The sequence below is a fragment of the Manduca sexta genome, chromosome 8 (genome assembly GCF_014839805.1).
Source record: "Manduca sexta isolate Smith_Timp_Sample1 chromosome 8, JHU_Msex_v1.0, whole genome shotgun sequence".
NCBI lineage: Eukaryota > Metazoa > Arthropoda > Insecta > Lepidoptera > Sphingidae > Manduca > Manduca sexta.
In genome coordinates this window covers 10,097,133-10,111,960 of record NC_051122.1, presented here as the reverse complement: position 1 = coordinate 10,111,960, position 14,828 = coordinate 10,097,133, and the positions used below count along the sequence as shown (strand labels likewise).

Here is a 14,828-nt window from a genome sequence, read left to right as displayed (position 1 = left end):
AAAGGAAAGCCGAAATGTAGGATGGGCGAAACGGTAGAGTGAACCAACACAATAAAAATCCAAATCGGAAATGGAATTCAGAATCAGTGAAGGGCTATTATAGTTTATTGTGTTACATCATGGGATGGGAAACAGTTTTGAAAAGCTTTAGGATAAATAAAAATAGGTTGTAAATAAATTTGAAAATATACAAATATTCACTAAGTAATAATAACAATAATTGAGCAACAAGACGACCTAAAAATTTATGTTTAGCGCCATCTATGAGAACTTGTAAGCAACTGGAATAACTTTTACAAGGAGACAAAGACAAGAACATTGACACGATAAGAAACGAAACATGCACGACCACAGCCGAAATTTATATGACGTCAGTTGGAAAGTATGCGCCTGTTTTAAATTCCGTTAAGTAACCAGTAACTTAGCATCGTAGCAAAAAACATTGCTGTACTATGTCGACAAAACAGAATGACACACGGTCTATGCTTTAATTTAGAGAAATAAGTGTTAACTACCAAAAAATTATGTAACAATATTTTGTCCTTGTGATCGTTCTTTTGCTACTTCGCTATTGAATTTAGATCACATTCCTTCTTATACTTTTTGCTGTATCTAGTTTCTTTGAAGTGTCGACTGTTATTTTTTTACTGCAACGGCTGACGGTTTCAACTAAACAGTAACCTCTGTGTGGTTAGTTCGCTTGCCATTCGAAAACGTACATTATAATTTGTGCGCTAATTTTTTCGACCTCGTGTTGCGTTTTCAGCAACGGTTATGTGCATTTTATTAATTGCGCTGCTTGTGAAGCGGCTATTTAAGACGTTTTGTTTTAAATATACATTTTTATATTATTCGCAGTCACAAAATTACCACGTGTTAATATTCAATGCCTACTTTAGAAATTAAACTTTAGATATTTTAAACAGTTTGAAATACAATTAAGAAAATCTACATGCCTGGTAACAACATCAATTTAAAAAAAAACTCCAAAAGTAGTAAATATCACGAATAATGGAAAACGAACAGTTTAAACTCCAAATTAAATACCAGGGAACCAAAACCTACTTTAAAGCAAAGAGAATATGCTAATATGTATAAAAATTCCATACTAAAAAACTGTAGAGTACAAAGCAAAGTCCCTTGGCTTTAGAGTTCAGGCCAAGATCTTTTTAGAGACCTTTGTACCACTATGAGACATAATAGCTTAATTAAAAGATAAAAGAACGATAACAGTAACAACGGTAAATTAAAATTCATATTCGTGCTGAAAATATACTGCTACATACAATAATGTGTAAACTATGAAGGTAAACGTACTAAACCAGTCAAACGTAAAACACCATCGATTTTGAACGTGTTAACTCCCTTTGATTAATTTTCCCTGCGTGTCTATAGATATTTATCACTATGGAAACCTACTGTGACTTTTTCCTGGTAATGAGTGGTGATTCACGAACCTTTCGTTGCAATCGATTAAAGCCCGTAATTAAGTACTGCAGATCGTTAATGACACGCCAAATATGTAAAGAAGTTTCGAATTTCGACACAATCAAAGGTGGCCAAGACACCGAATCGATCACACGACATATGACCTAGATCGAGATGATTCATCGGCGAAATATATTTTACATGATCGAAATCGTTGTCGAATCGACACATGTTCATAGATAAACCGTTATAATTACCCGGTACATGAATACTACAGTGGTTAACAGTCTTTGTAACACGCTAACCAAAATGTAGAGCTTGAAATATTAGAGTAGTTACAGAGTAACTCATTTCCAGTGCCTGTATTATAACTTAATAAAAAAAATACAGCCGAATTGAGAACCTCCTTTTTTTGAAGTCGGTTAAAATGTGTAATAAATATCTTTTAATTTTAAATTTTGCGTCAATGTAATAACACGCTGGTAACCAACAAAATTTCAAGAAGCCGCATTAAGTGAAACATTCTTAGAATGATAGCAGGCTGTTATAGGTAATGGACAAAATATTTTCATTTGTTGAGGAAAACAAAAGTTGGTAATTGATTATGATTCCATGAATGAGGATTATATTGAAGGAAAAACTAGGCTAAACTAAACAATGTGTATTAAATTTACGTCAACCAACTTGGCTTGTAAATATTCTACGAAAATTCAAATATAATGATTACGCATCGAGCTACCAGGAATAAACTAACAAAACACTGTGTCGCGGTGGTTAAAGTAATTTCTAATTAATATAAGAAATTATAAAAAATACGACGAAATTCTTATAATTTTAATCGCCTTGGGACAAGTACGATTCATATCAACAAAACACGGGCAGTTGCAACAAAACTGAGATAACTTTCAACTAACAATTGAAAATCTTTCCGCCAATATAATCCATTATGACAGCCATGGAGTTTTAAAAACCGCGATTTACTTTCATGTCCATTATTTACTGTTCATTTAATCTAAATGATTTCTAATAGACATACCTACGAGTAAATTACATATTAATAAACGATAACCTATTGACAGATGGTTAATGCAGTTACAAAGATACAGTAAATCTGTGACATACTAATTCAATTATAACACATTACATAAGTAACGCCCGTGGTGTCGGCGGCACACTGCCTCATATCTACGTAATTCTAGTCTATAGATTATTAATCTAAATTATAATATCATTATTCCACGAAGAATAAAAACTATAATTTTGACCTGATGATTCATAATTTACTGAAAGTAATCCAAATGGAATGTGTGTCTTACATTATCATAATCTTTTTAAAGCATAAGTGATATCGAATCTTCCATTCAAGAATTTAAGACATTAGCCTGATTTTTACTTTTTTACGAGTTTAAATACTGAATTGGATATGTTTTTATTATGTTATTGAGACTAATTTTAATGATTTAATTTTTATTTGTATTTAGTTTTATAAGTCTTTATAAATGGTTCACGATTTTCAAATGAGAATTAACGCTGCTCTGTTTTTGCACTCTATTCATCGTCCTCACTCCTCTACGAGAACTGAACGCATTTTGTTCAAACCATAATCACGTTGAATCCTGTACGTCTTCATATTGCCGCGTCCTGTTCAATAAGTCTAACCGGCTATTGTATTGCAAATCAATAGTCCGGCAAGGAAACTTGCGTTATGCGAACACAATCGGTACACCAGTGCCAAATCACATTAATATTTATAACGGGACGTTGTTTGTTAGCTATTTGTAGTTTTATTAACATCTTGTTCCTTCGTGACTCATTTTTAAACGAAGACGGAGTAAATTTCCTTAGGTGTTCATGTTTATTTATACTTGGGTCGTTTTCCCGTTCACGACAAACGAACCTGTGGGTATTTTAATTATTTATTTTAAAGTTATATTTGCCCACGATTTATAATGAATTTCTTTATCTTAAATTTTATTGGAAATTGTGTAAGCTATTCGTTCCCTATAGGAGAATCTGTTCATGCCGTATTGTAGTGATTTAAAAATAAATCTGCCTGCAATTATTCGGTCAGTTTTTTTTTGTAACAAATACGGTTTTTGTGTTACTTCTTTGTTTTATTATTTGATTCGTTTTTCCATTAAGAACAACTACTTAACTACATTTAAATTGAAGCTATTAAGCGAAACCTGTTTGGTAATTAAATAGTATTATGCGATATACCAAAAACAATATCTTTATATTATATTGTTCACAATACATTCCCGGTGCTCTTGCTGTTCGCAAAACAATCGCATGCCTATTCATCGTTTTCACGTATTACAATATCCGTTGCATCATAAAAACTGTTTCAAACCGTTGTGCAACCATTTTTATACTTTTCACAAATAGCTGTATAGTTTAACCGCATAGTTACATACGTTTTCTTTTGAATCGTGGAACTTTTTATAGTTTTATCAGTAGAGACGCGGAGCATCTGCTCCAGTTCAGTCACTGATCACAACATTTCAACTAGTCGCGCATCCTGAATTAACTTTTTCCTGTTAACGATTACGTTAAATGATGTAAACTAGGCATATACTAAATTTTGTTTCGCCGCTCAAATATGTTCTCTATAAACAAGTTTAGAAAGTAATGTAAAGCAGTTAACAGTGGAAATTGTTCGGCCACTCGACAAGACGCTTACTTTTTATTGTTATGTAAAGCGTGGCGGCCTTTCTTGTACTTTATTTTATTATCTAATATCCTTGTATTTGGATGGTCTGGCATTATCTGTAATCTATTTAGATATAAACAATTGAAGATAATGACGAGATAATTTATCTCGATGAACTAAATACTTAAACAATGTGTTTTGTGTGTTGAAATTGTTTGTTCAAACACGTTGGAATTCTTGGAACACGTTCGGAGTTCCCTTATTAGAGTTTATTGGAAATGAATAGGGTCGTATGCGAGGGACCACGTGCACTTGTTGCCGTCAACGACATCTAGCGGCGTCTTGTGTAGACGTCCGGGTAAACATGTCAAATCAAATGTCAGTGGCTCAGCTGATCAAAACGCGCGACGTGTGCCTCGTAGCAGCTCGCTCCGCACGAACAGAATCCACACTTTCCCGACGGAACGTGATTAAAAATAGTACTGCGCGCATTTGGCCCACGCTAACACACACACAACTCAACAGAAGCTTAAATAACTAAGGACATTACCCTTTTCAGTGCAGTGTTCTTGATATTCTGCAGCTCGTTCTTGATAATGGAAAATTTCATCATTGTGTCCGAAGAGAATATGGAACTGCCAAAGGCAAGACCCGGGTAATCGGCGCATCTTCGCCTACGCCTGTTTTCTCTTTCTGCTAACACCTCTGTGCATTCGCTAGGACACCTGAGTTTTGCGAGTTCTGCAGTCTCAGGGTCGTCATCAGAAATATCTACAGGAGGCGCGGTAAACTCGGCTCCGTCAGCAGCGGACCGTTCCTCTCTAAACGAGAATTCATCGTCCAAGCTGTCGAGGGAATCCGAGCTTTTTACTCTATTTTCGAATTCAATTTCATCATTAGCATTCGCACAGTCTTCGACTGCGTTTCGATTCGAAAGTGCATCGTCACTATTCGTCCTTGTCACTTCTTGAGATTCACTGACACTATTGACACAAGGCACAACATCGTCTGTTTGACTGTCTAAGGTCACTCGTGTGGACGGATCGGAGTTCGCGGGCGCGCTGGGGGCGGGCACGCGGTCACCCCTCAGCCGCGGGTGGTGTTGGTGCCCCCTGCGCCGCACGGGGGTGCGCCCGTGGGCGTGGGGCGCGGACGCGGACATCACTACTCTCGCCGCGATCCGTCCGGCCGCGCAGCGGCGGCCGCCATGTTGACTGACTGTCGTTCGCGGCAACAACACGGCGGCGCTGTAGTCGCACTTTGACAGCTGCCATCTTTGTTTTCCGAGAACTGTTTTACCGACTGAACTACTCACTTGCCCCAAAGCGCACGTATTTTAAAACGTTTGTTGATAATTATTTAAGTTAACAATAAATCGCTAATGTTAAGTTTAGTTTAATTAAGCGAATTAAAAAACCAACTCTAATTTATTTCCTATGATCTAAAAATAAATTAATACAAGGTAATGACTTCGCAAAATCTGTTTTATGGAAAACAGCGTTCATTACAGAAGCTAAGTCCGTAGGTGAGGCAAGCTAGTCAGACGTCTATTTTTACCGAAACACCGGGCATCGGGCCCATATTAGGTGTCGAGTGCCGAAAATAACCGACGTGCGCGGAACGTAACCCCACAGCTCTGGATTTCTGTGTTCTGGCGTCCATGCATCAACGCGTCGATTAATTGATTAAATATCGACGTTACGTGACGTCACAGACTAAATAAATCCAATAACACACACGACTCACATCTAACGTAATTTTTATTTTGCAAATTCGTCGTAATTATGCCATAGCAAACGTTTTTAACATGGCTAAACAATGACAGTTTTTAATGCCTTATTATTATGTAGGTCCTTCATTTAGATGAACAGGTAGATCTCGCCTATTATTAAATAATCTCATTATGTTAGCAATCCCTAGATAAGATTTTATCAGGGCAAAATTTGCATGTTTTATAGCTATAAAAATATTGTTTTTAAGTAGAGGTAATACCTAGGTACAACACTTTTAATTCAGATGTAGGATTAAAATATTTCTCTTCAAATAATTTGATGTCCTTCAAGCCAGTTAAAGAATCTAATACCTTGTCGAACTGTTAGCAAACCTCGGACTTCGGTCTTAGTGATGCAATTGTTCCTTACAAATAGTTAATAGCAAATACATACTTGAATACCCAACATATCGAATTTGAAATAAGGCGCTTATTATCCGATACTGAATTACCGATACATTGTTAAACATTGTATATTCATACATATTATTTTTTTATCTTTATAATATAAAATAAAAACAACAGATTGTACTAAATCAAATAGGGGAATCGAACCCGCGGCCCATTATTTCAAAGTAAGCTCATTAGCTGCCGCACCACGGAGGCCAGAAAATTTAAAAAGTTACATAACGAAAGGTTTGGCATAAAATAATTAGTAAATTTTAACACTGCATTAATATAAAAGTATCTACGTATACATTTTTGGTTTTATAACAGGCAAAGGAATTCGGGAACTGCTTAAAACTTGTATTAAACATCAAAGTGACATCCACGCTGGTTTACGTAGACTAAAAAAAAACAAAAATGACTAAGTACGTACGTTCTGCAGAGCCTTCTCCTTCTCCTCAAGCTTGGCGTTGACCTGCATGAGAGCCTCCTGGGTCTGGTCGAGGTCGTTCTCGATGGTCTGGATCTTCTTCTGGAGCTGTCTGGCCTCCTCTTCGGCCTACACGTAGGAAATAAGAATTAATTATAATTAACCTACTTTGAACACATATGGGTATGGTATTTTTATTATAGAATCATGATATTGTTTTCAAAAAGAATTAGTATATACATTTGGAAAAGTTTAATTTTTACCTTTTTTAAATAGAAATATTCACAAAATTTAATTATTCATGAATTGCAATAAAATATATATTCTAATCAAAAGTGTGTTCACGCCATAAATTTTGTATGTCGCAATCATATAAAAATAAACATATTCATAGAATACTTTAGTAGAATTGCAGCACATAATATTTTCTAAACAATATTAGAATAAAATTTGACATAGTTTAAGCTCTACATTTTTTAATTTATGAAATCCCAGTCTAAGATGATAATATTTTAAAATGTATTTTTACGAAGCATTATTTAACTTATTACAAAATATCTAAGTTTATTTTTTTGTAATAATTACCTAACGGTTTCATAGTCATAATAATAATTTCATAATAATTATCTAAAACGCAATAATATAATTATACTTCTAATCATCTATACATTAATTGGACCCTTGAAGGCCTACTTAATTTAAAAATCTGCATAACACTGTTACATGAAAAAATATAACGAAAAATCTTTGATTAAATTGCATCACATCACTACATATTATAATAAAACTACTTAAAATATCATAGGACGGTTTGCACCATAACTAAAAAAAAGGAAAAATATGGACGTTGGGCCTTGTTAAGAACCGGGCTTTCTATGGTCACATTACCTTACTATTAAATGTATATCTCGTCATACAACTTTACTTATCTGATCTGCTAGCTTATCTAGTAATCATTATGACTTCATAATAAACAAAAATTGCCTCTGGGTTTTAATTAGATTTTAATCGTAATTGTTATCTTTTCTGTCATCACAATACTAAAAAAAAATGTTGAAAGACATTATTATTTTTTTACTTAGTCGTATTAAAATTTTAGGAAGATTAATAAATAGCTATTATAATATTTTAAAGATACACAAAACCCAACGAGGTATTTCGAATTTCTCCTACCAACCTACTCATACAAACGAAACTACTTCCTATTTTCTATTGATAACGCCTTTACCATACACATTCTCTATTCATCGGATTCTAACAACTACCTATAGACGTAAAATCTAAAAAACGCAGTGAGAGTTGCTGCATATTGCACAACTATATATATACCAAGTAGGTCTATATAACGCACGACTACTATACCTACCCAAGTACACCAAGTAGTTCGACATAACTACACGATGGTTGGCGTCCTTACCCCTGACGTGTGATACGCACTCGCGGCTTCCAAGGCTCTGTTCCTTCATACGTTTCAATGCAGATAACTGCGTATATTTAACCATAAATCATCAGATAAAACATTACCTTAGCATTAATCATTTAGAAATAACTAATAAAATCGGTAAATAAATTTAAGTCGCAATTCAGAACGCATCGTTAAATGTATTTTAAATGGTTACCTAACTATATTATAATATGTCTATATATTTGCTTTAATTAAACTCAATTGGTATGCCATATTATCATCATGCCATCACTTAAATTGTATATTGAGGAAACTTGTTTAAAAATGTTCTAATGATTTTAAAATTATGAGACTGAATTATTGACGAGTTAGTACATCCATTTTCCCGGTGTTAAAAATGCCGTCCGAACAGAAGTGTTTACTTTTTTTACTTTTTATTAACTATCTATGTTACCAACGAGTATGATTACCAATAGTATCCATTAAATAGTTACTAATTCCTTTCGTTCATAATTTAAAATCTCTCCCTCACCCTTTATCATGTTTAACTAAATCGATACCTTCCTTACACGAAATCCTATATTTACGCTCAACTCTGGTCCAATGGACATTGATATTCAAAAAAGTACTTAATCATAAACCCATGATTCCAAAGATAATAGTATATCAAATAGTTATAAGCTATGTTATAGCATTGATTTACTACGATAGCAATAATAGCATATTTATTTGTTAAAATTTTCACTTAATCATTTAGTTGCATAATAAACTGTACAGTACGGCACCGTAGCTGTTATCGTCGTCGGAATCATAGCCAAAAATATAGGATTCTACCTACCCGTTATTAAATTATATGATTAGGATTTAACATAAATGAGGCGCAAATTTACTACTTCTAAAAGTTCCTTCTTTGATTTCAATATTGGCACCAAATCCGTTGATAGCTTTTGGGTTAAATTTTTCTTTTATCTAATCTTGTTTTATATCTCATTTTATCATAGCCTTACGCATAATATAAACTGAATAAAACCATATTTAATAAATACTTATCCTCTTTCTTCCACCTTCCCCGATCCTATGTTTCAATATTGATATACTCCTATGCCGAATATAAAATTACACAATGAATACTGATATGAATAGTGTACCTTCTCAGCGCGAAGGTTAGCGTCCTTGGCCTGCTGCTCGCACATGGCGGCGCGGTCCAACGCGTTGTCCTTCTCCAGCTTCATCGCCTGCATCTTCTTCTTGATCGCGTCCATTTTGGCGGTTTGTTTGTTTCTGCTCCCCTAAGTTAAAGCTGCAACAAAGTTGTTATTATTAGTCTTATTATTAAAGATGCAATGATAACTTTTTTGATCCGATAAAAAAAAATCTTAATCAATCTAATTAGTACTTTGTTCCTTTGCCTTGAATAACTGTACTTATCAAAGTAAGTAATAAGAATGTGAGCAACGGTTTTTGCAAAATAAATGTGTGGATAATTTTCTTACAAAGGCTTTCATATTAACCAATACATGCACTGAAATCAGTGCCTAAAGTACTACTATGATATCTTTATTTTTAAGATAAATTTAATTTTATCTTTTCCATATTAGATATTTTTTATATTATCATAATTCGGTGCAATTCTTTCTGACTAAAATTTAGAATTAAAAGCCTTATTTTTAATAGCCATCCGACGCGACGATAAGAACACTTATAGAAATCACTGGCCAGTAAAGAATAAAAACTTAATCAAAAGCAAGGGAAAAAAAAGCGTAACTGGATGTAGTTGTATGTCAGTTGAGTGGGTAAAGCGGGCGGCTATTTATGGAGTCAACTGCCGAGGGTGCATTGATCTTGTGCAGTGGAAGAGCCCACTTTGGATTTGCTGTAACATCCTTTCGCCTAGCAGCTTTATTTTAAAAAAAAATATCATAGGCTCATTACTTTCATCACAATCATCTCAAAAGAATAAACAGATTTAAAAATTCAAATTTCGAATTCTGTTTAGTCAGTCATAATTTTTCTTGTGTACAAATAAAAATAGAATTATTTCAAAATAAAATGATTATAATATTTAAAGTCAACCTATTTAAAAACTGTGATATTAAAGTTTGTTTTTAATTAGTAGAGTCTGAACTTTCGTGTCTAAGTACTACATAACTACAATATTGTAATATATATTTCGAACAACAATCATCTAACCTAAGATCAGGTACATTGTAAATGGCAAGTATGCGATTTGCAAACAGCCATAAAGCGCCTAGGAATGCTGCTAAATGCTGTCTTAACAGTTCCCAGTAAGAAATTTACAAGAGCATAGCAACAGCAGATATTCTAGCTGACTCATATAGATTCTACATTATGAATCATGTATGAACTACATTTAAATAATAAAACTAATTTTCATTCATTATAATTAATTAAGGCACACCAAACAATCGTAAAATTTACAAAAAACCACAGCGAATAATTCTACTAACAAGAAATCATATGCGTCTATAAACAAAGTAAGAAATGATGATCTTATTGTAAGTCACGGTAATTGCATGCTAATTGGTTTACGTAATAGTTAAGGTAGTAACAATCAGAACGAGTTAACAAGCGATTAATTTTTTTCCTGATCGACATAGCAATGAGGTTAACAACCTCTGTATTATGGTATAAGCCGTATTTAACTCAAGAAGATAAATAACATTTTAATAATTTTATGGCAAAATATTTTTCAATTTAACAAAGCTAAATATCACCTAGATTGATGCTAAAGATCATATAGCATCAAAGTAACACAATATACAATTTACCTTTATAGTAGTTTTTCTATTATCAAACTTTGTAATTTCAAAGAATTCTCTTATATGGAAGTTAACACAATTTAAATGAGAAATGTATTGCATTTGAAACAGGTAATGTTGTTTGTCACGAAGTTTTTGCAAAGTCTGATCACGTAATTTATTCTAACTAGGACACAGATTTTTACACGGTATTTTATGAGTCAGTAAAATGACTTAACTTATTCTTGCTAATTCCAAGAACAAAATATATTATGCAGAAATAAATAAGTTTTTATAACATCTCATAAAGCACTTTCACATTGAGGTCATTCACAAGGCCGCGTCACTAAAACATCCGAATTATTTCGAAATTAATGGGATGAATATTGCGACATCTTCCGCATCGATTCGTGATTCAAAAGAAAAGCATTCTTAAACATGAGTCAGAATTCGCGATAAATTTCAAAGGGTCCGGTCGTGCGGTGCGCGACCGCGGTCATCGTTCCTACACATTCCTTAGCATGTTTTTTTCTTTTATGTGTAAAGGATATTTAGTATAAGGCCAGTTCGTTCTAGCTACGAGTGGGTCAGAAGTAATACCAGTATCGTCACTAACAGCAGTAAACGGATAATTTATATTAATCCTTTTTTATGTTGCACGAAAGCTGCCAGTAATTTACATTTTTATTATGCTTTTAAATATTATTGTTCCAATTCCAAGTTATTTTCTGTACTGTCTACTAGAAAGTTAAAAGCAATAACTTTATAGAAATCACGATCTTGTTAATTACGTCAGTTTTATGATTTATGCCATTTTAAACTGTAAAATATTACGTATCCAATTGCAAAGGGTCTGCGGAGAACTGGAAACCGGAGAGGTCGGCCACCTTCACCTTATTGACATTGTTAATGAACCACATTCGCGAGATTTCCTTTTGTGATTTCTTTAGCATTCAATTTTCAATATTTAATTTTATATCAATATTGACTTATGTACCAATGTTGTTTTTGTTGTAGGTATGCCTTCTTCATGAAGAAAAATTAAGCTTTGTAAATTTTTTCATCTTCGTAGCTGCTATTTCTACATTACAGAAAATCGAATTATTTATATAATTTGGTATAACGTGGCAGTTAGATTGGTTTATTAGCAAAAACCCGAGATTATCTTATTATAAAAAATACATTACATTACAAATCAATCTTGCAAATTTAAAATTAAAATAAGTCTTCCCAAATAATTTTAATTCCCTTACAGTCATACAGCAATACAAAGGCACGTCCGTCAAACGTGTCCATGAGTGCATCGGCTGCGTATGCATAGAACAAACATGCATTCCACGCATATTTACATTCTACAGGCAGATAAACCTCTTTTGTTCCATCTAACAATTAAATTACACTGACATTTGCATTGATGATGAGTTGATTTCCTGATCAATAAGAATCCTCCGTCACCTTGACGTTTATGTCTTATAAATGATTATGACCTAGCAGCGCTTGATTACAACCAGCTACATGGAGCCAGGAATAATACAGACTTATTTAAATCGAATGATCTTTGCAGAATGTAGAATTAGGAAATTGTTACGGCTTGTAAAGATTAAGGTAAGTACTTAATGTTTTTCAAAATGATGCCTTTGATACAAATGTAAAAGTCATCACACCTAATTTAACTTCTATTCATGAAGCATCCCTGCGTAATAGTTATCCTTGTGATTCTAAGGGTTTACAACAAAATATAGTCTGAGGACCATGACCAACATCGACTAAGAAATTACGATACGATCAATGCCATTCACATAGACCTCATGAATTGGAACAAGAATATTCAATGAACCATTACGGGCATATACAGTAGTAATTATGTGTTGATTATACAATGTGCATTGTTCAACATAATTATGTGTTCAGGTGTGTTGCGCATGACGTCACTGGAGCAGTCCGGTTTTGGCATCATCCCAAACTCAAGATCGGAGTTTGAAAATTCCTGGGACGTTTTATCTGGGATTTTTTTGAATTCTTGTGTCTCGTGGTGGAATCATCTCTGATTACAGTCAAATTACATTTAATGATATCTTATCTTATTACCCCTTTGGTTGTTTATTTTGAGTAAAATGAAACCAATTTTTATAGTATTTTGTTATTGCGGTTTATAAAGCCTCAAGCAAATGAGGGAATTGTAAAATTGAAAAATAATCTAAACTATATGCTATACGTTAATTGCCATAGTCTTTTAGAATACATAAAATAAGATAAAGGTACTCACCAAACCATATAAAGTGAGCGATATGAGATTTAGCTTTATTATAATTTATTGAGTTAGATTATAAGAAGTCTATAATAATATAAGGTAAGGTATCCCTCTTCAATTATGGAAAAAAGGTATCTAATGTGTCCGTAATGTACGGTGAGACACACTTTCTTAATGAAGCATAATGATACACTGATTACTGTACCTATGGTACGTTGCTTCGATCATCAATCTAACCTTTGATAACATTTCCTAAGCGAAAGATTTAAGACATGCGAAATAAATTGTATCCCAAGTATCTAATTTCGCAACAAAAAACGAAGTAAGACTTTTAACAAAATTACCCATAAAGATACAATTTCGATTCGTCGCGGCCTTGACTTATCAACAATTGTTTCGGTCTCAAGGCAGTCATCAATTTGCTGCTGATTCAAGTGTTTCGTGTTTTATTTTGAAATTATTTCCCTTGTCTCTACCTTTAATGAGTTTGAATTCAACGTAAGTGATAAGCTTTAACAAATGATTAATAATTTAGGTTTAAAAATGAAAGTAAGTAGGTACCTAATAAAATATTCCAAACGCAGAATTAGAACGGCGACTGTAGTTCGCTATCTGGAGTACCAGCTGTGCTAAAATCGTCTAATTTTAACAGCTGAAAAATAAACTAAACCCGATATCCGACAACGGGGACGCGCATGCGCGTCAGATGGCTCCTACACCCGCGCAAATACACGATTGGCCACTGCTTGGCAATCTGCCAAAGCGCGGGAAAACTTTAGAATAGACCGACTTCATTGGATGAAAGAATTTGTAACCGAGCACCGCGATATTCAAAAATAGAAGCGGGGCGCTTACAAAATCACTGGCAGCTTCACCCAATGAAATTCTATGGAGGCCGGTTGAACTAGTAATAATACAAATACAGCTATCACTTTCTATAAGAGTAATATTATTTTTTTATTTATTTAGCATTAATAATAGTACAGCAATTAAAAAATAATTATGATATGTTAGCAAATTGACAAGTTTGTATTTCGAGTCTCGGCTAATCAAAAGTTTTGAGCACCGATAAATCGCACTAAAACACGAAGCACTGCACAATGCACCCTACTTACCGAAGGATAGAAAAGGATTAATTCACCTTGAAATTAAAAACAAAAAAAAAACGCACAATGTTGTAGCACTTAACACTGAGGCACAGACAGAGCGTTCGTACTTACATGTCGAGTCGACGCGTGCTGTGGTGCGACTGGCGAGAGACGCGGCAGATCTCGCGGTGTCGCCTTACCGCCGCGAAAGGAGATGAGGTCGGCCGTCTCACCCCGCTTCGGGCCACCGACAATATGGCACATGGGGAAAAGCCTTCGAAATTTCACTTTCGGTACAAGGATTGAACCCATTGTAATATGATGACGAAGACGTTACTATGTTCCTTGCCCTAGTTAAAGAAAACGGTCTTCTGTAATGTAAGGTTGCTGAATAAGAGCCATATAATGAGACATACGTACACCAAATGTTGTTGCTTGAGATCTTAGTGCGACGTGGTTTATGCTAGAAATCAAAATACCGACAGATATGAAACACTAAGTATTCTTTATTTAAAAAAATATCATAATAAAAGATATTTAATTAACAGCCAGAAACATTGCTTTTCACACCAACCGTGTATGGTATCGAGGATTTTGACACCGAATGCTGATTTGCTTCGTCTTTGAAGCCTAGGATATTCGAGTCTAAGATCTTA

General features: G+C 34.1%; 1 protein-coding gene across 16 annotated transcripts in view; it reads right to left on the bottom strand.

Annotated features, from left to right (window-relative positions):
• LOC115451168 (tropomyosin-2) overlaps positions 1-14,534 on the bottom strand; it is a 32,712-nt gene extending 18,178 nt beyond the window's left edge. For 6 of the 16 annotated variants that reach the window (XM_037436465.1, XM_030179399.2, XM_037436466.1 and 3 more), the window contains exons 1-3: positions 14,305-14,534; positions 9,223-9,374; positions 6,673-6,798 (exon numbers count right to left, since the gene is read on the bottom strand). In XM_037436465.1, the coding sequence (XP_037292362.1) occupies positions 6,673-6,798; positions 9,223-9,336 (240 nt within the window). In that variant the 5' untranslated portion in view covers positions 9,337-9,374; positions 14,305-14,534. Of the gene's footprint in view, positions 1-4,631; positions 5,302-6,672; positions 6,799-9,222; positions 9,375-13,645; positions 13,670-14,304 lie in introns of those variants that run through there. The other 10 variants (XM_030179384.2, XM_030179385.2, XM_030179396.2 and 7 more) reach the window with 9 other exon arrangements.
• Between the last annotated feature and the right edge of the window lie 294 nt (positions 14,535-14,828).